General features: G+C 55.7%; 2 protein-coding genes and 2 long non-coding RNA genes across 8 annotated transcripts in view; 2 read left to right on the top strand and 2 right to left on the bottom strand.

The window, feature by feature from the left end:
- Positions 1-1,078: 1,078 nt before the first annotated feature.
- On the top strand, positions 1,079-4,816 carry LOC138820062 (class E basic helix-loop-helix protein 41-like). Its single transcript, XM_070011704.1, has 5 exons — positions 1,079-1,218; positions 1,286-1,349; positions 3,159-3,266; positions 3,736-3,847; positions 4,314-4,816. Exons 1-5 carry the CDS (start codon positions 1,160-1,162, stop codon positions 4,814-4,816), a joined length of 846 nt encoding a protein of 281 aa, XP_069867805.1. The 5' UTR covers positions 1,079-1,159.
- A 1,409-nt stretch (positions 4,817-6,225) lies between these two features.
- Positions 6,226-11,782, bottom strand: LOC138819997 (uncharacterized). The gene is made up of 3 exons (XR_011369719.1): positions 11,354-11,782; positions 7,315-7,386; positions 6,226-6,514 (listed from the first exon to the last, which is right to left on the bottom strand). It is a non-coding gene; the product is annotated as an uncharacterized lncRNA (long non-coding RNA).
- Positions 10,305-20,955, top strand: LOC138819998 (uncharacterized). The gene is made up of 4 exons (XR_011369720.1): positions 10,305-10,542; positions 16,948-17,116; positions 18,010-18,118; positions 20,869-20,955. It is a non-coding gene; the product is annotated as an uncharacterized lncRNA (long non-coding RNA).
- Rassf8 (Ras association domain family member 8) overlaps positions 18,869-23,974 on the bottom strand; it is a 58,074-nt gene continuing 52,968 nt past the window's right edge. For all 5 annotated transcript variants that reach the window (XM_070011616.1, XM_070011614.1, XM_070011615.1 and 2 more), the window contains one exon: positions 18,869-23,688. In XM_070011616.1, the coding sequence (XP_069867717.1) occupies positions 23,567-23,688 (122 nt within the window). In that variant the 3' untranslated portion in view covers positions 18,869-23,566. The remainder of the gene's footprint in view (positions 23,689-23,974) is intronic.

Below are 23,974 nucleotides of genomic sequence, written 5' to 3'. Positions count from 1 at the left end.
TCCCCCGCGTCCCCCGCGTCCCCCGCGTCGCCGGGTTGGCCGTACCACGCAGTCGGCTGCTGCGGGAAGTTGCGGGTGATCCGGGGACACCGCGTCTCCAGGGAGACACCGCCGGGGGGGGGGGGGAGGGGCAGGTCGGACCCGAGAGGAGACTGGGGGGGGGAGACACGGGAATGAGAGGGGCAGGTCGGACCCGGGAGGAGACTGGGGGGGGGAGACACGGGAATGAGAGGGGCAGGTCGGACCCGGGAGGAGATTGGGCGGGGGGGGGGCGGCGGGAGCTCCCCCCCCGCCCTCCCGCACCCCGGGACCACGGCGTGGCCGCGTGGGACCCGCGCGCAGGGAGCACCAGCGTCGGACGGCCGGAGCCCATGCGAGTCAGACTCCACGGCCGCAAGCGACCCCGCGCCCAGGGCTCGATACACCCAAAACCCCTCCGCTCCCCCCACTGCCCCGCGCCCCCCCCCGCACCCCCCTTCCCGCAGAGCGCGTCGCCTCCACGGGAGACGCACCGCGGAGGCGGCGCTGTTTTGCCTTTCCGTGGCCCCGCCCCTCCCCGGCCGGCCCCGCCCCGCCCCTCCCCGGCAGGCCCGGCCCCTCCCCGTTCTGCCTACTCCTCCGCCCGGCCCCGCCCACTCCCCGGCCGGCCCCTCCCCTCCCCGTTCTGCCTACTCCGTCCGGCCCCGCCCACTCCGTGGCCGGCCCCTCCCCTCCCCATTCTGCCTACTCCGCCCGGCCCCGCCCCTCCCCGACCGGCTCCTCCTCTCCGCCCAGTTCTGCCTACTCCTCCGCCCGGCCCCGCCCACTCCCCGGGTCGGCCCCTCCCCTTCCCGCCTAGTTCTGCCTACTCCCCCGCCCGGCCCCGCCCCTCCCCGCCCCGGTCCCGCCCACTCCCCAGCCCCGCCCGCCCCGCCCCTCCCGGCTCCGCCCGCCCGCCCGCCCGCCCGCCGGGAGGGTACGTTCCGCACGTGAGCGGCTGCTGGTCCGGCCGCGACGCGCGTGCTCTGCCTCCGCTGCCTGGAGCGCGGCGGGGACCCGGCGCCCGGGCGGCCCGAGTGTGCGCGCGCGTGAGCGTGCGCCCCGGGGAGCGGGGCGCCGGCGCGCCGAGGGCCGGCGAGGCTCCGGATCGCCCCGCGAGGCCCCGCCCGGCGGCCGCGGCATGGCCGGCGCGGCGCCCCCGCTGCCAGAGGCCCTGCTCCGGGAGCGGAGGGGCCGCGGGTAAGGCCCCCACCCCCGGGACGGCGCGGACGTCCCCGGCCCGGGCTTACCGTGCCTCTCCCCGCAGGCTCGGCTTCCCAGGGCCCCTGCCGGCCGGCCAGCCCCGGAGGAGCGCGGGCAGAGACGGGAAAGTAAGAGCGCGGAGCGCTGCGTGCGTGTGCTTACAGTCAGCGTGTGCGCCGGAGCGCCTGCGTGTGTGCGTGTGTATACAGTCAGCGTGTGCGTGAGCACCTGCTTGTGTGCGTGTGCATAAGTCAGCGTGTGCATACAGTCAGCATGTGCAGTCAGTGTGTATGTGAGCACCTGCGTGCGTGTGCATACAGTCAGCGGGAGCGCCTGCGTGTGCATACAGTCAGCGTGTGCAGTCAGTGTGTGTGTGAGCACCTGCGTGTGTGTGCATACAGTCAGCGGGAGCGCCTGCGTGTGCGTGTGCATACAGTCAGCGTGTGCGTGAGCACCTGCGTGCGTATGCATACAGTCAGCGGGAGCGCGGGAGCGCCTGCGTGTGCGTGGGCATACAGTCAGCGTGTGCGTGAGCACCTGCGTGCGTGTGCAGTCAGCGGGAGCGCGGGAGTGCCTGCGTGTGTGCGTGTGCATACAGTCAGCGGGAGCGCCTGGGTGCGTGCAGATACAGTCAGCGTGTGCGCGGGAGCGCCTGGGTGCGTGTGCATAGTCAGCGTGTGCGTGTGAGCACCTGCATGCGTGTGCAGTCAGCGTGTGCGTGAGCACCTGCGTGCGTGCGTGTGCAGTCAGTGCGTGGGAGCACCTGCGTGCGTGTGCATAGTCAGCGTGTGCGTGGGAGCACCTGCGTGCGTGTGCAGTCAGCGTGTGCATGTGTGAGCACTTGTGTGCGTGCAGATACAGAGTGCGCGGGAGCGCCTGCGTGCGTGTGCATAGTCAGCGTGTGCGTGTGAGCACCTGCATGCGTGTGCAGTCAGCGTGTGCGTGAGCACCTGCGTGCGTGCGTGTGCAGTCAGCGTGTGCGTGGGAGCACCTGCGTGTGTGCGTGTGCATAGTCAGCGTGTGCGTGTGAGCACCTGCGTGCGTGTGCAGTCAGCGTGTGCGTGTGTGAGCACTTGTGTGCGTGCAGATAGTATGCGCGCGGGAGCGCCTGGGCGCGTGTGGATATAGATCATGTGCATGTGAGCGCCTGCGTGCGTGTGGATACAGATCATGTGCGTGAGCGCCTGCGTGTGTGTGGATATAGATCATGTGCGTGTGAGCACCTGCGTGCGTGTGGATATAGATCATGTGCGTGTGAGCACCTGCGTGCGTGTGGATACAGATCATGTGTGTGTGAGCGCCTGCGTGCGTGTGGATACAGATCATGTGCGTGTGTGAGCGCCTGCGTGCGTGTGGATACAGATCATGTGTGTGTGAGCGCCTGCGTGCGTGTGGATACAGATCATGTGCGTGTGTGAGCGCCTGCGTGCGTGTGGATACAGATCATGTGTGTGTGAGCGCCTGCGTGCGTGTGGATACAGATCATGTGCGTGTGTGAGCGCCTGCGTGTGTGTGGATACAGATCATGTGTGTGTGAGCGCCTGCGTGCGTGTGGATACAGATCATGTGCGTGTGTGAGCACCTGCGTGCGTGTGGATACAGATCATGTGCGTGAGCACCTGCATGTGTGTGGATACAGATCATGAGCGTGAGCACCTGCGTGCGTGTGGATACAGATCATGTATGTAACAAACAAGTACATATGTGTGTACACGTGCGTGTATGCATGTAGGTGTGTAAACGTGTGTGTGTGCACACGCCAGGATTCTAAGTGATTTGCCGGGGCCTTGAACCTGGAACCGAATTTCATGACAAGGCCAGGGCGGGGCGGGCGGGGCCGCGGGGGGCGGGCGGTCAGGCCTCGCCTCCCCTCCTCCCCCCCCCACTCTCCCCTTCCCCCTCCCCGCCCTCCTCCACTCTCCCCCCTCCCCCCCCAGGACGCCCACAAGCTGCCGCACCGCCTGATCGAGAAGAAGAGGAGAGACCGGATTAACGACTGTATCGCGCAGCTCAAGGACCTGCTGCCCGAGCACCTGAAGCTGACGGTCAGACACCAGCCGGGGTCAGAGGGCGGGGCCGACCCCAGCAAGGCAGTGTTCCCGCTCTTGTGGGCCTCCCAGAGAGGGAGGGCGCTCGGGGCCCCGGCCAAGGGTGCAGGCCGGGGCCGCGGCGGGTTCAGGGCCCGCCGGAGGGTGCAGGCCGCGGCCGTGGATGGTTCCCCCGAGGGTGCAGGCCGTGGCCGTGGTGGGTTCCCCCGAGGGTTCAGGCCCCGCCCGAGGGTGCAGGCCGCAGCGGGTTCCCCCGAGGGTGCAGGCCGTGGCTGCGGCGGGTTCAGGGCCCTCCGGAGGGTGCAGGCCGCGGCCGTGGAGGGTTCCCCCGAGGGTGCAGGCCCCGCCCGAGGGTGCAGGCTGCAGCGGGTTCAGGCCCCGCCCGAGGGTGCAGGCCGCGGCCGTGGCGGGTTCAGGCCCCGCCCGAGGGTGCAGGCCGCGGTGGGTTCAGGCCCCTCTCCCGCAGACGCTGGGGCACCTGGAGAAGGCGGTGGTGCTGGAGCTGACGCTGAAGCACCTGACGGCCCTGACTGCGCTGGCCGAGCAGCAGCGCAGGAAGATCCTCGCCCTGCAGGCGGGTAGGTCGCCGCGACCCGCGACGCCGCCGCCTCCCTCAACCCATGACCCCGGCAGCTGCCTCCTTCCTTCCACCGCCAAGGGCCCACTTCCAGAAGCATCCTCGGGGGCTTTGCGCAGGGCGCCGTCCTCGCGTGTGTGCACACGTGGGTGTGATGCGCAGAGCGCTGTTATGTGCACACGCGTGTGCGCATGCGCGTGCGCCAGTCCCGAGCCGGCACTCGGGCCCGTCCCCTCCCAGCGGCGCGCAGTGCGGTGGGCGTGGCCCGGGCAGTTTCCGGTTCGATGGTCTTTCCTTCCACAGGGGTGGAGAGTCCCGGATGTGAGGGGGGGAGGGCGTCGAACCGTGGGGCTCGTGCAGAACTCGTGCGGGGCACGTGCGGGGCGGGGTGGGCGCGTGCAGGGCGGGGCGGGCGCTGACGGCTGTCCCCCTCCCCCCCTCCCTCCCGCCGCCCCGCGCTCCTCCAGGGCCGCAGCGGTCCGCGCTGGCGCCCGAGGCGGAGGCGGAGGCCGCGGCCTTCCACGCGGGGTTCCGGACGTGCGCCCGCGAGGTCCTGCAGCTGCTGGCGGGCGCCGAGGCCCGCGCGCCGCGGGAGCTGCTGCGCCGCCTGCGCGCCGTGGCCGCGCGCCCCGCACCCGTCCTCCGCGCCGCCGACACCGACACCGACACCGACAGCGGCTACGGCGGCGACGAGGCCCGGCCCGAGCCCCGCGTCAAGCCCGAGCCGCCGCCGCCGCCCGCCCCGCAGAGGCCCCCGCGGGGCCCCGACGCCGCCTGGCCCTGCGCGCTGCTGGCGCCCGCGCCCGCGCCGCTGTGCGTGCCGCTGTGCGTGCTGGCGCCGCTGCTGGGCCGCGCCGGCCTGGGCCGCCTGCTGGGCCCCGCCGCACCGCCCGCGCCCCACCCGGCCGCGGCCGCCTTCCCACGCCGGTCTTCGGCCGGCCCCGGGCCCGGCGATCCCGACGACCCCTGAGCCCGCGCCTGGCCCTGACGACCCCTGAGCTCGCGCCTGGCCCCGGCCCCGACGACCCCTGAGCTCGCGCCCGGCCCCCACCCCGCTTCCCTCCCCCTCCGGCAGTCGCGCTTCCGGGCTCCGCACCTGAGCTTGGCGCCGCCCGCCCACCTTCCTCGGCGCTGCGCAGGCATCCCGTCCGCGTGTGCGTGCACGTGCGCAGATCACCTACACCTACACACTGTATGATCACATGTGTGTGTACAGGTATCTGATCACCAATGTGTGCGACCACACGTGTGTGATCGCATGTGTGCACATGTGCAATGCATACAACTATGGGTGTGTGATCACATATGTGTGGGATGCACGTGCGTGTGATCATGTATGCGTGTGTGGGATCACATGTACCCGATCGTGTGTGCACATGTGCAATGCACACAACTATGGGTGTGTGATCACGTATGTGTGTGGGATGCACGTGCGTGTGATCATGTATGCGTGTGTGGGATCACGCACATGCGTGTGATCACATGTGGGTGCACACGCGACGGGCCCATGTCTGTAATGTGTCACGTGTGTGCTACTGCACACGCTGCACACAGTGCGCTGCGCACTACAGCGGGTCGGTCCGCATGAGCGGACCCCACGCACCGCCCGCGTTCTCACGACTTCCCCAGGGACCCGCCCCGTCCCACAGACCCCACCCCGTCCCCACAGACCCCCACCCCGTCCCCACTGACCCCGCCCCGTCCTCACGGACCCCGTCCCCACGGACCCCGCCCCGTCCCCACGGACCCCACCCCGTCCCCACAGACCCCGCCCCTTCCCCAAGGACCCCGCCCCGTCCTCACTGACCCCGCCCCGTCCCCACGGACCCCGCCCCGTCCTCACTGACCCCGCCCCGTCCCCACTGACCCCGCCCCGTCCTCACTGACCCCGCCCCATCCCCACAGGCCCCGCCCCGTCCCCACGGACCCCTCCCCGTCCCCACAGACCCCGCCCTGTCCCCACAGACCCCGCCCCATCCCCACGGACCCCTCCCCATCCCCATGGACCCCGCCCCGCCCCGCCCCGCTGCCTCTCTGGTGGCTTTTCTGAAGTTTTGAAGCAGAAGGAGAATCCCGAGGGGAAGATGCGGCCCTGCCCCGCACAGCGGGTCCAGAGCTACATGTGCTCCTGGGGGTAGAGAGGCCCCAGGAGGCCTCCTTCCTCCCTCCCTCCCTCCATCTTTCCATCCCCCCTCTTTCCCTCTCCCTCCCTCCCTCCTCCTCCCTCCCTTCCCTCTATTCCTCCCTCCCTCCCTCTCACCTCCCTCCCTTCCTCCCTCCCTTCCATCTCTCCCTCCCTTCCTCCCTCCCTCCCTCCCTCCCTCCCTCCCTCCCTTCCTCCCTCCCTTCCTCCCTCCCTCCCGCTCCAAGGCTGTGTATTTTCTGGAGACCAAAGCAGATACTAGATGATCACAGGAAAGCTTTCTCCTTGCTTTAATGAGGCTCAGCCAGACCTGGTCTAGGTGTTTTCGTGAGGTCTCACTGGGGGGCTTTGGGGCCCACAGCTGGGAACAGCAGGGTCTGGGTCTTCCCTTCAGTCTGGCACGTTTGCTGCTACTGTTACAGATTGCCTCAAAAACGCTGTGTTCAAGCAACGTTCGACTCCTTTGCTGCAAGGTGGCTGTTCTGTACATACACGTTACACATCCAGTGAATGGTGTCTGACGTGCTATTTTTGTAGGGAGGGAAAAAATACGTGCTAATGATACTGTGTTAAAAGATTTATTTTCTTTTTGGGGTGGGGAAGAACTGGCTGAAATGTGGCACTGTTGGTTAAAAATGCTTAATGCTTGGCCCAGCTTTGCTGTCTTAAATTATTGAAGAAATGAAACATGAATAAATACTGCCTGCCAGAAAACAGCTGGACTACTGAAGTCGAGTAGGTGAACACCTAGAAATGGGATGGATCTACTATTCTCCAGCATTCCATAAAGCTTATGACCCTGAACATTGTCACACTATTTTCTGATTGCAAAAAAGAAGGTTCTGACTAAGGAATAAAAACTTTATATATGAGATTGTGCAATCATTACAACCCCCTCCCAGTAAAGACGTGGCGGGTGCTCAGTTTCAAGCTTTCTAAACCTAAGAAGACCAAAGACAGGCATCGTGTGTGTGTGTGTGTGGTGTGTGTGTGGTGTGTGATGTGTGGTGTGTGTGTGTGTGTGTGTGCATGTGTGGTGTGTATGTGTGTGTGCGTGTGTTGTGTGTGAGTGTGTGTGTATGTGTGTGAGTGTGAGTATGTGTGTATATGTGTGTGAGTGTGAGTGTGTCACCCACTTCCAGTCTCTTGCCAACTTCCACGTGTTACTTGCGCCTCGGTACATATCTGTTTGGATATCTGTGTTGTTATTACTAAGGTGTTGCACAGCGGGATGATCGCAAGTCAGACAGTGAGCACAGGATGGGGCACTGCCTCCCTCCCTCCGTTTTCCTCCACCTTCCCATTCCTGCCCACAGGTTGCATACCTGGTAGTTGCTGAGTGCCGTGATCGTGTGCGTTCACTTTCCCTCTCTTTTTTGAGGTCCCCTTCATCCCTCCTAAAAAACAAAACCCCCAAAGCCATAAGAAAAACAGCATTAGCAGCAAAGTGAATTTGGCTTCTGTTTGTGTGTTAACTTCTGTGGCTCTAACTCAGGGCGGGGCTCCACCCCTGGCCTTGTTCACGCAAGGCTGGTGCTGTTCCACCTGAGCCACACCTCCACTCCCAGCTTTTTGCTGGTTCATTGGAAATAGGAGTCTCATGGGCTTCTCATGGCCTGGCTTTAAATGGTGGTCCTCAGATCCCCACTTCCTGAATGGTTGGGATTACAGGTGGGAGCCAGCGGTGGCTGGCCATGAAGCCCAGCGCCAGGGAGCGCGTACTCAAGCTGGCACAGCCAGGCTGCTCTCCACAGACCAGGCAAGCGGAGCACCAGGGGCTTAGGAATAAACAAGAATTCGAAGCCAGTGTCTTGTTTGTCCGATTCTCCGTCTTTGAGATGGGGAGGGGGACACGGAAATGGAGGGACGGAGGGTGGACAGAGGCAGCCGTGTCCTCACTGGACACCGCGTGGAAGAGGAGCTCTACAGCCGACTTGTGGGGAGGGGAGGGAGGGGGAGGGGAGATGGGGCAGAGTGGAGGGAGGGGGAGGGGAGATGGGGCGGAGGGGAGGGAGGGGGAGGGGAGATGGGGCGGAGGGGAGGGAGGAGGGAGGGAGGGGGAGGGGAGATGGAGGGGGGAGGGGGAGAGGGGAGATGGGGACAGAGGGGAGGGAGGGGGAGAGGAGATGGGGGGAGGGGAGGGGAGGGAGGGTAGAGGGGAGGGAGGGGGAGGGAGGGGTGATCCCAGCCCCTCAGAGGCCCCAGATCCGGGGATCTCGGTGACCAGGAGCGCTGGCAACCAAAGCGCCCGCGCTCCCTTCCCTGTACGAGTGGGGCAGGGAACATTCTAGAATGTCGTCTACCTAGGTTCTGAAATGCCCGGCCCAGGTTCGTAACCCAGCTCTGCGGTGGCTGGGGCTGGGGCGGGGCCTGGCGCTCCCCGGGCTGGGCTGGGGCAGGGCTGGGGCAGGGCGGGGCCGGGCTGGGGCCGGGCTGAGGCTGGGCTGGGGCCGGGCTGAGGCTGGGCTGGGGCGGGGCGGGGCCTGGCGCTCCCCGGGCCGGGCTGGGGCGGGGCCGGGCTGAGGCTGGGCGGGGCCGGGCTGGGCTGGGGCCGGGCTGGGGCGGGGCCGGGCTGGGGCCGGGCTGGGGCCGGGCTGAGGCGGGGCTGGGGCCGGGCTGGGGCGGGGCTGGGGCGGGGCCGGGCTGAGGCTGGGGCCGGGCTGGGACCGGGCTGGGGCAGGGCTGGGGCCGGGCTGAGGCTGGGGCCGGGCTGGGGCGGGGCCGGGCTGAGGCTGGGGCCGGGCTGGGCTGGGACTGGGCTGGGGCGGGGCGGGGCCGGGCTGGGGCGGGGCGGGGCTGTGGCCGGGCTGGGGCGGGGCCGGGCTGAGGCTGGGCTGGGGCGGGGCAGGACTGGGACGGGGCCGGGCTGAGGCCGCGCTGAGGCTGGGCTGAGGCGGGGCTGGGGCCGGGCGGGGCCGGGCTGAGGCGGGGCGGGGCCGGGCTGAGGCTGGGCTGGGGCGAGGCGGGGCTGGGGCCGGGCTGGGACGGGGCCGGGCTGAGGCCGGGCTGAGGCTGGGCTGAGGCGGGGCGGGGCCGGGCTGGGGCTGGGCTGGGGCCGGGCTGGGGCCGGGCTGAGGCCGGGCTGGGGCGGGGCGGGGCCGGGCTGGGGCTGGGCTGAGGCCGGGCTGAGGCTGGGCTGGGGCTGGGCTGAGGCCGGGCTGAGGCTGGGCTGGGGCGGGGCCGGGCTGAGGCTGGGCTGGGGCGGGGCGGGGCCGGGCGGGGCCGGGCTGGGGCGGGGCTGGGGCCGGGCGGGGCCGGGCGCTCCCCGGCCGGGCTGAGGCCCCCGCGATTTCACTCCCCGCGGCGCTGCCGCCTTAGCCACGCCTCCGCTCTCCGCTTTGTGCTGGGCCACGGGAATAGGAGTCTCGCGGACCTGAGTGACCAAGGCTGCCCTCAAGCCGCGACCCTCAGGTCTCAGCCTTGTGAGCGGCCAGGGCGACCGCCTTGCACACTAGCGTCTCACTGCGGTCCCGGCATGCGCCCCCGGGGCCCGACAGATGCCCAGCTTTTAAAACTGCGAACGGGCAGGAAGCCTGAACCAGGGACTGGGCCCAGGCTGGAGCCCGATGCCTTTTCTACAGTGTCTGTGCCATTTCAGAAGAGCTGCGGTCTGAGGTCCAGCCACAGGACGAGCGGAGCTGTAACCACAGCAGCCGGGAGCCGAGGACCGCTCCGCAGAGGCCGCAGGCTGCGGCAATCAGAGTCCCGGGAGGGAGCCCTCCAATCAGAGGAAGTCCCGGGAGGGAGCCCTCCAATCAGAGGAAGCCCCGGGAAGAGCTCTCCAAATGCTCAGTGGAGCCCGGGCTCCTCTGCCCAGAGCTCGCTCGGGTTTGGAAGGCGCCACCCGAAGCAGACGCTGCTACGTCGCTGCTCCTTCCCTCCTGCGTCCCCTCCGGGTCGCCTCCGCGCCTGGCATCCCGGCGACTCTGGAGGCCGAGATCTGGGGATCGCGGTTCGAAGCCAGCCCGGGGAGGAAAGGCCGTGAGAGCGAGGGGAGCGCGGGAAACGCAGCGCCCGCGATGGAGACGCGGGAGTGCGCGAGCACCAGGCCGGGCTCCGCGCGCGGGCTCGTGGGCGGGGAGATCGGGGCGCGGGCGGGGAGCCAGACGCGTCCTCCGGTTGCTTGGCAACAAGGCTGCCGATGACGTCACCGGAGGCCCGCCCCTCCGTCTCTCCTTCCCCGCCCCTCGTGGCTCCCACGCACGTGGGGGGGGGGACGCCAGGTGTGGCGTCGTCACGTGCGTCCGCACGTGTCGGCGAGCACGCTGAGCTGCACGTGAGCGGGGTTGGCCACCCAGCGCGCAGGCGCAGGGCCCCCGCGTCCGGGGGAAGACGACGTGCTCGGAGTACGTACCCTGCGGAGACCGCTGAGACGGGGGTGCGGCGTGAGGGGGCCCTCCCCCGCGCCCCAGGAGCCTGGTCCCGTGCGCATGCGCACTGGTGCCTCTGAGCCCTTGGCGCTGGTGACTGGCACCCACTACGGAGACCGCCGGGACGGCGGGGACGGACGCTCGGCCTACGGCGCGTGCGCAAGTCTCCTCTGTGCCCTTTGCGTAAGACCTGGGGAAGCGGAGACGGCGGGACCAGCCCGGTGCGCAAGCGCACAGGCTCCGCGCGCTCCTGGAGGGCGGGGCCGCGGGGCCGTCGGGGGCGGGGCGTCCGGGGCGGTCGGCTGCTGCGCGCGGAGGGGCGGGCGGGAGGGGTGGGGGGGAATGGACCGAATACCGCGGGAGGTTCCATCCGGGCCTCGCGGCGGTCGGGGTTTGTAGTCAGGGCCCGGCCGAGTGCCCTGGGTTCGAGGCCCCGGCGCCCCTCAGCAGAAAACTATTAACATACCATTCATAACTCCTATGTGCATTATAGTCACGTGATCGGTGATAACATAGGTTAATATGCGCCAATACTGCGTCAGCTATAACCGGCGAGTGACCTATAGCTAACGTATAATTACTAATGTATAATCATCTAATCAATCATATACATAAATTATATAGATATATAATTATTATTATATAAGTTATAATCCATCTAATCAGCGAGTGATCTATAATATATAATTATTAATGTATAATCCATCTAATCAATAAATGTATATAAATATAAATATATATATAAATTATATAGATATATAATTATTATTATATAAGTTATAATCCATCTAATCAGCGAGCGATCTATAATATATAATTATTAATGTATAATCCATCTAATCAATAAATATATATAAATTATATAGATATATAATTATTATATAAGTTATAATCCATCTTGTCAGCGAGCGATCTATAATTAATATATAATTACTACTGTATAATCCGTCCAATCAATAGGTAACATATGGATATTAGTTATTAGTAACGTTACCTCATGGCCGTCTCAGCAGTTGTGGCCTGCGCTAACGGCCATCTCTCTGGTTCTCATGGTGAAGCAGAGGCCTCTAACTCGCCCAGGGAAAAGGAGCCGGAGTGGGGCCGAAAGGACGTGGTCTCAGTGCGTCTGCGCTGTGGCAGCGTCTGACTGTCCACAGCAACGCGCGTTACATTGTTAATTATATTATTATTATCATTATGGTATTACTGTGCACGGCAAGGGGAGCCCGGGCGTTAATTACACTCGCATGGAGCTCCGGTTCATGTCTCCCTTTAGCATCCCTGGTGCCTACCACCATGCCTGAAAGTTAGAAAAGCCTTTAAAGACGGGTTGTCTTTTCCTTCAACATGATTGGCTCTTCTATGACAAGTTTTGTCTCCAATAATGGAAGCAGGTAACATTTCCCATATTGGCCAGGTGTGGGTGGCTCACGCCTGTCATCCCAGCTACTGACACGGCTGAGATCTGAGGATCCCAGTGCCAAGACCCCCCCACCCCAGCAGGAATGCCCACGAGAGGCGTATCTCCAGTAAACCAGCAAAAAAGCTAGAAGTGGTACAGCTCTAGCTTTGAGTAAAAAAGCCCAGGGACAGCGCCCAGGCCCTGAGTTCAAGCCCCAGGACCCGTACACAGACCAAAAAACTCCCCAGTTTGGTAAAATTAACTTTTTCTGTAGCTGAAAAATAAAGTGTTTTACTTTTTACTTCCTGGGTTCACAATATTTTTGAGTAAGTTTTATTTTAAAAGAGTAATAAGGAAGTGGAGCTGTAGCTCTAGTGGTAGAGCACTAGCCTTGAGCTGAAGAGCTGAGAGACAGCACTCCGGCTCAGAGTTCAAGCCCCACAACCAACCAAGACAAAAACAAACAAAAGAGTAATAAGTAAAATCTATCAAAATATTAAAATCGATAGAAAGTTAACTAAAGAAATAGGTTTAAAATGTGTATATAAGGAAGCAAGTTGATCACATATTTTATTGTGTGTGAATTTGATCTTTTATTTTGTTGTTGTTGTTGTTATTATTTTGCCAATCCTGGGGCTTGAACTCAAGGCCTGGGCGCTGTCCCTGAGCTTCTTTTGTTCAAGGCTAGCTCTCTACCACTTGAGCCACAGCGCCACTTCTGCCTCTTTCTGTCTGTGTGGTACTGAGGAATCGAACCCAGGGCTTCATGCCTGCTGGGTGAGCACTCTACCACAGAACCACCTTCCCAGCCCACTTATGTTAATTTTATAAACAACACTTAGAAATTATTTGTCAGTGTTATCCAAAGGGGCTTTCCATTCCACACGTCAGGGTTGGTTTTTATCACATTTTATAAATTGGGGAAAAAAATCAAGTCCCCAACACCCTAGGCTCGTAAGGGGAAATGTAAAATCCTTGTGCAATAGCCTGTCCCAGGAGATTCTCTTCTGGGCCTGGCATCTGGGGCCTCTGAGTGGTGGAAGAATCAAGCAAGTTCTCTCCCTGCTGGTGTACTGAGCTGAGACCACAGGTGGTCAGGCCAGCCCAGCAGTTCCCTCAGACACCGCCCTGCTTCTGAGACACAGCTCCGCTGCCCCAGGCCCTCGTTAGTGAGAATAGCACTTACTATTTGTGTGTTGATTTATCTATTTATTTACTGAATTGCTTGTTTAGTGTCCTACTGAGGCTCCAACTCTCTGCTTAGCTTTTACCCCTTCAAAGCTGGTTCTACCACTTCAGCCACAGCTCCGCTGTGGGCCTTTTGTCGGCTCACTGGACACAAGCATCTCACACATTTGTCTGCCCAGGGCTGGCTTTGAACCTGGTTCCTCAGACTTCAGCCTCCCAACTAGCTGGGATTCCAGGCATGAGCCACTGTACTGAGCTATGAGAATAGAATCTTCTGGGGGGAGGAAGTAGGAGGATTTGGTGATACAGGGCAAAGCGTTTGTGTCTTTGCAAGTCATTCTGCACGAGCTCAGGGACGGGGAACACTTCGGGCTGGCTAGGAGGAAGGAAGGCCTGCAGGTGGGCTGTCTGGGGCACAGCGGCCTGCTTCGGTAGGTCACATCCTGTGAGCCTGGCTCTCGGTAAAAGACGAAGACCCCACTTCTGTGCCCCCCAGAGAAGGGGAGCAACCTCTGCGCAGCTCAGCTCCTGGCCCAGCAGGTTGCACCGCGTGCTTTTCTGGGTCAGGCCTTGGGGGAGCGGCTGCTAGCAGGGAACGTAAGTGGCTTTGCTAATGAGATTATTCAGAATTTCTTCAGGAGCTTCAACTGCTGCTCAGACACAAACCACAAGGTGCTAAGCCTACACAACCCCCCTCCCCTTCTTAATCTGGTCATACAGCTTGAACTCAGGGCCAGAGTCCTGTTCCTGAGTGTCCTTTGCTTAAAGCTAGTGCTATACCACTTGAGCCACAGCTTCATTTCCAGATTATTTTGGTTATTAATTGGAGCCTCAGGAGCTTTTCTGCTTGGGCTGGCTTTGAACCACAATCCTCAGATCTGTCTCTTGAGTAGCTGGGATTACAGGCATGAGCCACCAGCTCCTGGTGCACACATTCTCTCTCTCTCTTTCTTAATCCATTTCCTCAGTCTCCGTCTCTCTCTTGTGTGTGTGTGTGTGTGTGTGTGTGTGTGTGTGTGTGTGTGTGTGTGTGTGTGTGTGTGTGTGTGTGTGTGTGTGTGTGTGTGTGCAGTACTAGGACCTGAACTCAGGGCTTCTTGCTTTCTCTTGGCTTTTCTTTGCTCAAGGTGCTCAACCACTTGAACCACACCTCTACCTTGCTTTTTATCCTTGTTAATTAGGAGATAAGAGTCTCACAGATTTTCCTGGCTTTGAACTGTGATTCTCAGAGCTCAGCCTCCTGAGTAGCTAGGATGACAGGCGTGAGCCCAGCACCGGTTGCTTTCTGAGACTATTTAGATACTGTTTGTTTACTGTGTAACAAAAGGCCTCATGCCTAGTAGGTGCTTGGTCATGTTCATGAACATGATAACTAGGTAATTAAAATGTACCTTAGCCAGTTTTATATGTCTATCCATATAAGAATGCTCAACTTACAACACAAAATTTTAACATGTGTAAGCTAATAAAATGTATGCACTCTAGTTCTTCTTTCCTTCATTCCTTCTCTTTTTTTCCTTTTCTTTTTCTGGTCCTGGGGCTTGAACTCAGGGCCTGGGCGCTGTCCCTGAGCTGCTTTTGCTCAAGGTTAGCTTCTTTTGTTCAAGTGGTGCTGAGGAATCGAACCCAGGGCTTCATGTGTGCTAGGCAAGAGCTCTACCACTGAGCCCGTGTCCAGCTTCCCTCCCTCCTCCTCCCTCGCCCCCCCTCCCCGCTGTGGCCTGGCCCCTGGCCCTGGCTTGGTGCCGGCTGCCCTCTGGTGGACAGCCGCGCCTCACTGCAGAGGTTGTGAGCAAGGCGTCTGTGAGTGGCACAGATAACGTGGAGATTACATGGCTCTTTCCAAATGAGCACTTGGCCTCATGTGCGTGTGTGAGTCTGTGTGTGTGCATGCGTGTGTGCACATGTGTATGTGTGTGCGCACGCGTGTGTGTGCATTGTGCTGCTGTCACTCAAGAGCCAGGACACAGGAGGGGACCCGCCCCGACCCCTGGCCGCCCCGGGCCCGTCCAGCTGGTGCCCCCCCCCCGGCTGCCCTGACCCCTAGCCACCCCGGGCCTGTCCAGCTGGCGTCCACCCCGGGCCCGTCCAGCTGGCATCCCCCCCCTGGCCGCCCCGGGCCCGTCCGGCTGGTGTTCCCCCCCCCCCCCCGGCACAGGGGACACATCCACTGTGGCAGGCAGCCCTTCGGGTTTCTTCCTCTCCTTCCTTTCTTCTCACCCTCATTCCCTTCTCCTTTTCTTCTTTTCTTTCTCCCTCCTTCCCTTCTCTCCCCCTTCTTTTTGTTGGTCCTGGGCCTGAACTCAGGGCCTGGGCGCTGTCCCTCAGCTCTTCAGCTCAAGGCTGGCACTCTACCACTTGAGCCACAGCGCCACTTCTGGTTTTCTGCTGTTCAATTTGAGATAAGAATCTCACAGACTTTCCTGCCTACGCTGGCTTTGAACTGAGATCCTCATGTCTCAGCTTCCTGAGTAGCTAGGATTACAAACATGAGCCACCAGTGCCTGGCATAGCCCTAGCTTTTCTTTTCTTTTTTATCGGTTGTGGGGCCTGAACTCTGGGCCTGGCCCCTGTCCCTCAGCTCTTCAGCTCAAGGCGGGTGCTCTACCACTTGAGCCACAGTGCCACTTCTGGTTTTCTGGAGGCTCACTGGAGATCAGAGTCTCATGGGCTTTCCTGCCCAGGCTGGCTTTGAACTGTGATCCTCAGATCTCAGCCTCCTGAGCAGGTGGGATGACAGGCGTGAGCCACCGGAGCCTGCTGCTGCTTTCCTTCTTTTACTTCCTCCCTTCTTCCCTTCCTTCTTCCCTCCCTCCTTCCTCCATTCCTCCCTCCCTCCACTCTCTCTCCCTTTCTGTTTTCTTCCTTTCTCTTTTCCCCCTCCCTCCCTTCCTCACTTCTTCCCTTCTTTCTCTTCCTTCCGTCTTCCCTCTCCTCTTCCCTTCCTTTCTTTCTTCCTACCCTCCCTACCTCCTTCTCCTTCCCTCCCTCCTCTTCCTCCCCCTCCCTCCTCTCTGAGCTGCTTTTGCCCGAGGCTAGTGCTCTTCCCCTGGAGCCCAGGCTCCAGGTCTGAGGAATCAGACCGGCCTTGTGCCCGCCAGGCGGCGCTCTGCCTCTAAGCTGTGTTCCCGGGGCTGTTGTGTTGCTTGTCAGGGACCTGGCTGGGTAAAGACCGTCTTCTCGTGTGCAGGAAGGGATGTAGTCCATCTTTTTGTTCATCCATCACCTGTCCATCCATCCATCTTGTCATCCCTATGTTCATCTTGTTATCTGTCCATCTTTTCATTCCTCCATTTTTCATCCATGTATTCATTCACTACTTGTATGCGTTCATTGCTTTTCATCTGTTCATTTGTGGATGCATCGAGTCATTATCTTTTCATTGATTTTTCATCCATCCCTCTCTTCACCCCTTCATCTTTTCATTCATTCCGTCTTTTCATTCCTCCACTTTTCATCCATCTCTTCACGCACAGTCCTCTTCTCATCCGGTCCTCTGTTCACCTTCCCATTGTTTTCATTCGTTCTTCCTCCGTCAGTCTTTTCGCCCCTCCATGTCTCGTTCTGTTTATTTTCTCCATAAGGTGCAGTGGGACTTTTAAGCTTTTATTTTGTCGTCAAATCTCCACACGTGGACGCTTCCCCCGTGTTTTGCCCCCTTACCACTCACCCCCCCCACCCTTCCCCAAGCGACTGCTTCCCCTGCAGGCTTCCTTGCTTCGTTTTTGTTTCTGTCAGGACTGGGGCTTGAACTCAGGGCCCCTCACTTTCCTTTAACCTTTCCTGCCCAGGCTGACACTTTACCCCTGGAACCACAGCTCTGCTTCCGGCTCTTGGGTGCCTGATTGCAGATAAGATTTTCCCCAGGCTCTCCTGCCTGGGCTGGCCGCACACCTCCATCCTCAGATCTCAGCCTCCCGAGTTGCTGGGATGACAGGCGTGAGCCCTGGCACCTGATCAGCAATCCCAACTTTTCATCTGGATTTTGCTTTCGACAGGTGGAGGCAGGGGTGGCTGAGTGCCTGGGGCAGAAAGCTTCACCGAGGAGGAGGTGAGGCTCTAGCTTGCAGCCCGAGGCCGGTGAAGCTCATGTCCACATGCTTGCTGATGGCCTCCCGCTGACTGGCTATGACCCAGCGAGGGCAGATGAGTCTGCTGACGTAAAAGGTACTCTAGCCATTTCCTAGCATAAGAGATTGCCCCACAGCCTCCCATCTTATAGCTGAATCATGTTCCAGCATGCCTGAATATGTGTGCCTAGACAGGAAATATGTGAAGAAATGTAGGGTCTAGGCATTACACACAGTGAGGCCAGAGGAGGAGACTCACAGGAGAGGGCCAAAGCCCAGATGTCTGTGTGCCTTTGATCATATAAAACAGTGTTTATTGAAATCAACTCCTGGAAATGGGAACGAGGTGTTTTTTTTTTTCTTCGTTGCTGTTTTTGTTTTCTTTTTGTCTTGTTTGGCCTTTGATCTGTCTTTGGGAGGGTGAGGGAGACAGAATTGGAGGACAAATGGGTGGACCAATGCGGCTGTGGTCCTCACTGGACACGATGTGGAACATGAGCTCTACAGCGTGTGGGTAGGGATGGGAGGGAGCCAGGGAAGGGGGACATTGTCCAAGAAGAAATGGACTCTACCTGACTTACGTAACTGTCACCCTCTGCACACCACCTTTACAATAATAATAAAGCACCACGAACTTACTATAAAAAAAATTGTGGCCCTCACCCATGTGTCTGTCAGCAAGCAAGTAGGGCTGAGGGGAGACTTCTGTAAGCTGTGTGTGTGTGTGTGTGTGTGTGTGTGTGTAAGTTTGATACAGCTTTCTGAGCAAAGTGCTGAGTAGAGGGGTTTCTGGCTTAAGCATCCTGAGGATGTTGCCTAGCAGCGGAAGCCTGACTCCCGAGGCTCTGGGAGCACCTCCCCTCCTCCCGGGCAGGGCCCCCTTCACTGGTCCCTTACGAGGCCCTCTCCAGCCAATATATAGAACGCCAACTCCTCCCCCAACGCTCACACTTCCCGGTTCCTTCTTAGATCCATTTTTTTTCTCCTCAGCGTATTCTACAACGTAAGATGTGTCCGTTCAGGGCTGGGCCCGTCAAAGCTGTCCAACAGACCCAGTGAACCGCAGACCTCAGACTTCTGATAAACAGGGATTACAGAGGTGAGCTACCTGCCTGGCCCTGGGATCTGCATTTCTCACTCATCACCCTCTTCGTTCCTCTATTTGGGTTTCTGGCCATTTCTGCGTGTCCAGCAATCAGCACACGTGAATCTGGTTCATGCCTGTGGAGCTGAAGGGGACTTTCCAGTCACCTCTGGGGTATTTCTAAGCTCTGCCCCCCCCCAACAGAAACCACCTCATTTTAATCAAATATTAGTTAAACTCTACATTTTTCTTCTGGGATTTGTTTTTGTTTTGTCAAGGGCCTGGGCGCTGTCTCTGAGCTCTTTCACTCAAGGCTGGTGCTCTACCACTTGAGCTCCATTTCTGGTTTTCTGGTGGTTTACTGGCGGTAAGTCTCATGGGCTTTCCTGCTGGGGCTGGCTTCAAACCATGATCCTCGGTCTCATTCTCCTGAGTGGCCAGGATTACAGGCGTGAGCCACCAGTGCTTGGCTACTTTAAAACATTTCAAAGATCATTGGATTTTGAAAAACTAGGGAAGGTTTTCCCTGAGAGTAGAGAAAGAGAAAAGGAGGATTTGTGAAAACTACCAATTCCTTAAGCATCTTCTTCCTGAGCACTGGATAATTCTTCAGGTGCTAACAGTGAATCTTCCCTGTATGAGTTACAAGTAATTATCAAAACGTAAATCTGCGTCCTTGATAGGTAGACCTGTTCTCGTCCTTGATAGGTAGACCTGTTCTCTGACGTGGTCTCTAGGGCAGAAAAGCACACCACACCCAACAAGTAGATCCCGAAAATTTATTATTTGGGCAAATACCGATCTTCTGTTGTACAGCTCGTAAAATAATCAGAAAATATACATTTTGAAATGGAAAGTCAGAAAGAAATAATTCCATATGGTACGTATTACAGAAATAGGTTTATTACGAACGCAAGGTGTACTAAAAGCGTATTTCTGGTCTACACTAAATGAACCGTGGTAATCTGCTGCTAAAAGCTTGTTGCAGCTCAAATCTTTGTAAGGTCAACCAAGAAAGAAAGGAGAAATGATTTAGGGCTCTTATGTCTACCTGTAAACCTATATAGATATATATATATTTTTTCCTCTTTCCCCTCCCCCCAATATGTCTATACTTTATTGCCTTAAATAATTCTGCTGGTTTAATACAATTAGTATACTAAATATCTGCATTTATTTGGCTTCTAAAAATATAAAAAATGCATTGGAAAGAAGAGATCCTCGCTGCTTCCATGCATTCTAAATCCTGGCATCAAAAGCTTTTTGGGGACTGGAAAGCATTAACAACGGCCACAGGTACATATGACTTCTGACACAGCTTGCAAATTAAAAAAAATAATGTGGCAAACAGTCTATACATGCAACTTAAACAAAAACAACAAAACCCTGACATCATATAAAAGTACTATAAGCTACACTTTAGTATAATGGAGACTGATAACAATTTTAGGCAGAAGCAGGTACATACACAATGTCATTCATTACTGACACATAAATTAAGGCAATGTACAATCTGTACTTCACTGGTTCATTTGTCCACACCCTTGGCAGGCTGAGACGTAAGCATTTGCCTTTTCCATATTATTTCCATTGTGGTTCTTTCTTGGAAAGGTATTCATTCATTCATTCACAGAAGTGGCATTGAAAAGAAAGAATTCTATTCTCTAAAGACCATTTTATTCACAAAGAAAGCTATTTGGACACAGGAATATCTTTTCATTTGACTCGAGACAAGTGCTCATTTGTTTATCTTTGCTATGCTTCACGCTTCATAATGTAAATTTCATTATTTTTTACTGTGATTTATATATATATATATATATATATATATATATATATACACACACACACACACACACACATATATATACACAGCCTTGTTTTAGCTCTGGTTTGTAAGTACAAGAATTGACAATTTTTCTCATGGATGTTGGCAATTTAGAGCAAGGTATATTAACACTAATGTTTCACATACAAAAAAAAATGTCCTGTCCATCAAGACAAAAAAAATGCTGACTATCCAAAATATCTCACAAAAAAAATGAAAAACTGAGGTAATCTGCCACATATCATTCGCAGAGGAAGAGGATACTCAAGGGAAAAAAAGGACCAATATTTAAATTATTCCTTGGCGAGGAAGAACTATTTTTAAATATACTTTAATAGTTGTAGAAAACCTGTAAAACAACCTGCAGTGTAAAGTAAAAAAAATCCCTACAAAAATTTGCAATCTAATTTATTATTTAGAACCTGAATATTCCCTTAGACCTAAAAATGGCATCTTTGAAGCCAGGCAATTGTAGCTACTCAGGAGGCTGAGATCTGAGGATCATGGTTCAAAGCCAGCCTGGACAGGAAAGTCCGTGAGATTCTTATCTCCAATGAACCACCAAAAAGCCAAAAGTGGAGCTGTGGCTCAAATGGTAGAATGCCAGTCTTGAGGCCAAAAGCCAAGTGAGAGTTCAAACTCTAGTCCCGGCACACAGAAAAAAATGATTTCTTATAGTTCTGTGTGCCATCACCTGCTGCGGCGCTGCCCATAGGTGACAAATTAATTCATTAGTATTCCCAACAGGTAAAAAGGATCCCAGACTAAAATGCTTTGAAGTTGTCCCTACAGAAGTTACTTTTTTGATTAAAAAAAAGGATTTAGAAAATATCTTTTACTTAGGTAAGAATTAGTTAAAAAGTACAGCTTCTCAATGAACTCATCAATTCACCTCTACACAGCCTCGCACCCATGGAGTCCTATTTCTGTTATTTAGGTCCACAGAGATGATTTTGGCAGCTTATAAATTCTGATGAAGAGCCAGGCAGTGGCTCACTCCTGGAAGCCCAGCTACACAGACGGCTGAGATCTGAGGACTGCAGTTCAAAGTCAGACTCAGCGGGAAAGTCTGCGAGACTCTCATCTCCAGTGAACCAGCAAAAAGCTGGAAGTGGAGCTGTGGCTCAACTGGCTGAACCCAGCCTTGAGTGAAAATGGTAAGGGACAGCGCGCCCAGCTCTGACTGCAAGTCCCAGCACTGGCACAGGAAAAAAGAAAAGAGAACTGTGACGGGAACTCAGGGTTCGTGGTGAGGGGGATGTGTGTGGTTTTCCTTCGCATGATTCCTTTACTTGAGTCCATCTAACTCACAGTAACTGACGGACATACGGCACTCCAAGATTTCTTGGCAATTTCTACCTGTGAAGTTTGACATACCTCTGATTTAACATCTGGATGTCAAGGGAATGCCATTGACTTTTATAAAGTGTTTTGGTTTTTTTTTCTTTGTGAATACGGTCTCAAATTCTCTGAAAAGCCATAAAATGAGTTATATAGGATGCATGGGACCCTAAAAATAAGGCATATCGTGGGTATACGTCGCTCATCTTATCACAAAAGCTATAAAGTACTCTGATTTTGAATTAGCTCCTTTTTTTTACATATACATAGATATGAAATAACTACTACAAATCAAGAGCAGGTGGTTACAGGCAATAGTTACTTATGTAAAAATTATTAATTTCTCAGTTCTTTGCAAAGCAGCTCAACGGCCAAATCAACAACTCTAGAACCTCAAAAGGGTCGTATTTTCAGACCACTATCGGGATGAGAAAAAGGCCACAAGGTATGACTTTCCATTTTCTAGAAGCTTCTCTATATATTTCCTAGCCATTCTTAACAATTTTTCATAGGAAATCTAAATTAAGCAGCATACCCAGCATTCAGTGAAGCCAAAACGAAGTCAAATATGTTCAAATGCCCAAAGCTGCCTTCATGCATAAGATATTTCTCTCTCTATAGTTGCCAGGGCATTACTCTATAGATCTACATTTATTTCATGGCATGTAATTAATAGAAAACGTGAATTTTCTTCAGAAATTGAACATTTCAGATACATATCTTAATTATCAGTACCAAATCTGCTCAGAGGGATGGAGCAATGGCTGAGAGCTATCATCTGGCAATAGGTGTCTAAATACTATTTGTGAATCTTACCTAAGTCATCATTTTTGGTTTTATAAATAAAATGATGTATATAGCGATCACTGTCTTTTATAAAAGTCAACTTAAAAACATACTCTTGACTTCTATCAAAAAGAGAGTATCTAAATCTAATCCCCCCTTTGTCTCACTGACCAGAGAAAACACATTTGTCTCTAATATAAATTATTTGCAAACATTACTTACTTGGGGTGTCTATACCAAAAAACAAACACCCGAATATAAGTAAATTGTTTTAAAATACATCATTTGAAGCACTATTCCTAAAGTATGCTAATCTGTTCCTCAGCGATATGCAACTCACATTTTATGTTAATTCTGAGGATCAGTGAAAGAAAAGGTAAAAACAGGGCTGAAACAAACCACAAAGGTATTAGAAAAACTCCATGCTTTTCTGGAGAGATAGTCAACATTTTACATTTTTGTTCAACAGCATAGGAAAGACTTGAAAACCCTTTTTCATATATAAGTTTACTCATGAGAAACATATTTAAAATGTTGTGTGGTGATTTCTACATTGGGAACTACAGAAAAGGAAAACTTACATCCCCGATGAAAAAGGAATCTGCAGTTGGTGCTGGTGGCTCACGCCTTTCGAGGATCCCAGTTCAAAGCCAGCCTGGGAAGGAACGTCTGTGAGCCAGACTCTTCTCTCCAATGAATTTCACTGGGAAAAAAAGCTGGAGGTATGGCTCAAGTGGTCGAGTGCTGGTCTTGAGCAAACAAAGCCAAGGGAGAGCAGGAGGCGCGGGGTTCAAGACTCAGTACACACACACACACACACACACACACACACACACACACACACACACACACACACACACACACACACACACACACACACACACACACACACACACAAAAACTAAAACATGTGAATGACTTCAGCAAATGAGGCAGTGACTGCAGATTCAGAGATTCATAAAACACAAGCAAAGGTTCTATGGCGTTCAGTCTGGATGCTGAGCACGCAGCATCTGTAAGATAACCACACCGGACGGAATCTTGCATAAATCATACAGTATTTAACATAATGAAGTCACAGAACCAGTAATGAGTATTAAAACAGCAACATTCACACACTGATCGGTTCTATGGAATAAATTAAACTTACATCGCTCATGTATTTCTCTTCTTAACTCACAATTTATGTATACACGTAGTAGACTTCACTAATGCTCTTAAAAATGCTACAAATAATAATAATATAAAATAAATGATAATAAAAAGCTTTTACATTACAGCTGCTGGACAAAAATGTCAATACTGTTGATTGGAGGAAATACTTTGTTTTTGAACATCAGTGCACAGAGTATGGCTCCACGCGATATGCAGTTGAGGAGAGAATAAAGACAGGGTGGGCGGGTGGCAGGTCAGCAAACGCGATCCCCTGGATGGTCGTTGGTACAAATGAAAGAGGAGGAAGTTCTCAGTCCTGGGTACCTTTATTGGCTCATTCTCTCCCCCAGCTGTTATACATAGATGCCTTCAGGGTTAAAGCCGGAAGAGAGAGGGCTCTGCAGAATGCGGAGATTGCCAGGGAGCTGTCGAGATGAACTGGGTCGCTTCAGGGACCCGGCCTGAAACGGTGTCTCTAAATATAGGAAAGAAAGACAATTAGTGGTGCCCCTGCTCACATGGAAGAATCTTAGCAAAAGAACCACGCGGTTTAGCTCCAGCCTCGGGGCCTCTGACTGCTGAACAGAGCAGGGGGTCACTCCCTCCTGGGGGCCTTGGGGGAGGGAGCTGCATCTGCTGCTGCGAGGGAACACCCAATAGTGGACAAGCTGGCTTTGGTAATACAGGATCCGTCCATGGCATTATCATCAGGATGCATTTCAGCTGGGTGCCGGTAATCCCGGCTGCTCACGTGGCTAGGA

Source organism: Dipodomys merriami, unplaced genomic scaffold (assembly GCF_024711535.1).
Source record: "Dipodomys merriami isolate MVZ:Mamm:240054 unplaced genomic scaffold, mDipMer1.0.p SCAF_84, whole genome shotgun sequence".
NCBI classification, from domain to species: Eukaryota; Metazoa; Chordata; class Mammalia; order Rodentia; family Heteromyidae; genus Dipodomys; species Dipodomys merriami.
Note: the sequence above shows the minus strand (reverse complement) of the source record. Positions and strands in the feature narration are given on the sequence as shown.

Bases quoted from the DNA above. Each gene is read 5' to 3' on its own strand.
- LOC138820062 (XM_070011704.1), top strand. From the start codon at position 1,160: ATGGCCGGCGCGGCGCCCCCGCTGCCAGAGGCCCTGCTCCGGGAGCGG. The intron at 1,219-1,285 runs GTAAGGCCCCCA...CTCTCCCCGCAG, and splicing joins CGGGAGCGGAGGGGCCGCGG to GCTCGGCTTCCCAGGGCCCC. The intron at 3,848-4,313 runs GTAGGTCGCCGC...GCGCTCCTCCAG, and splicing joins GATCCTCGCCCTGCAGGCGG to GGCCGCAGCGGTCCGCGCTG.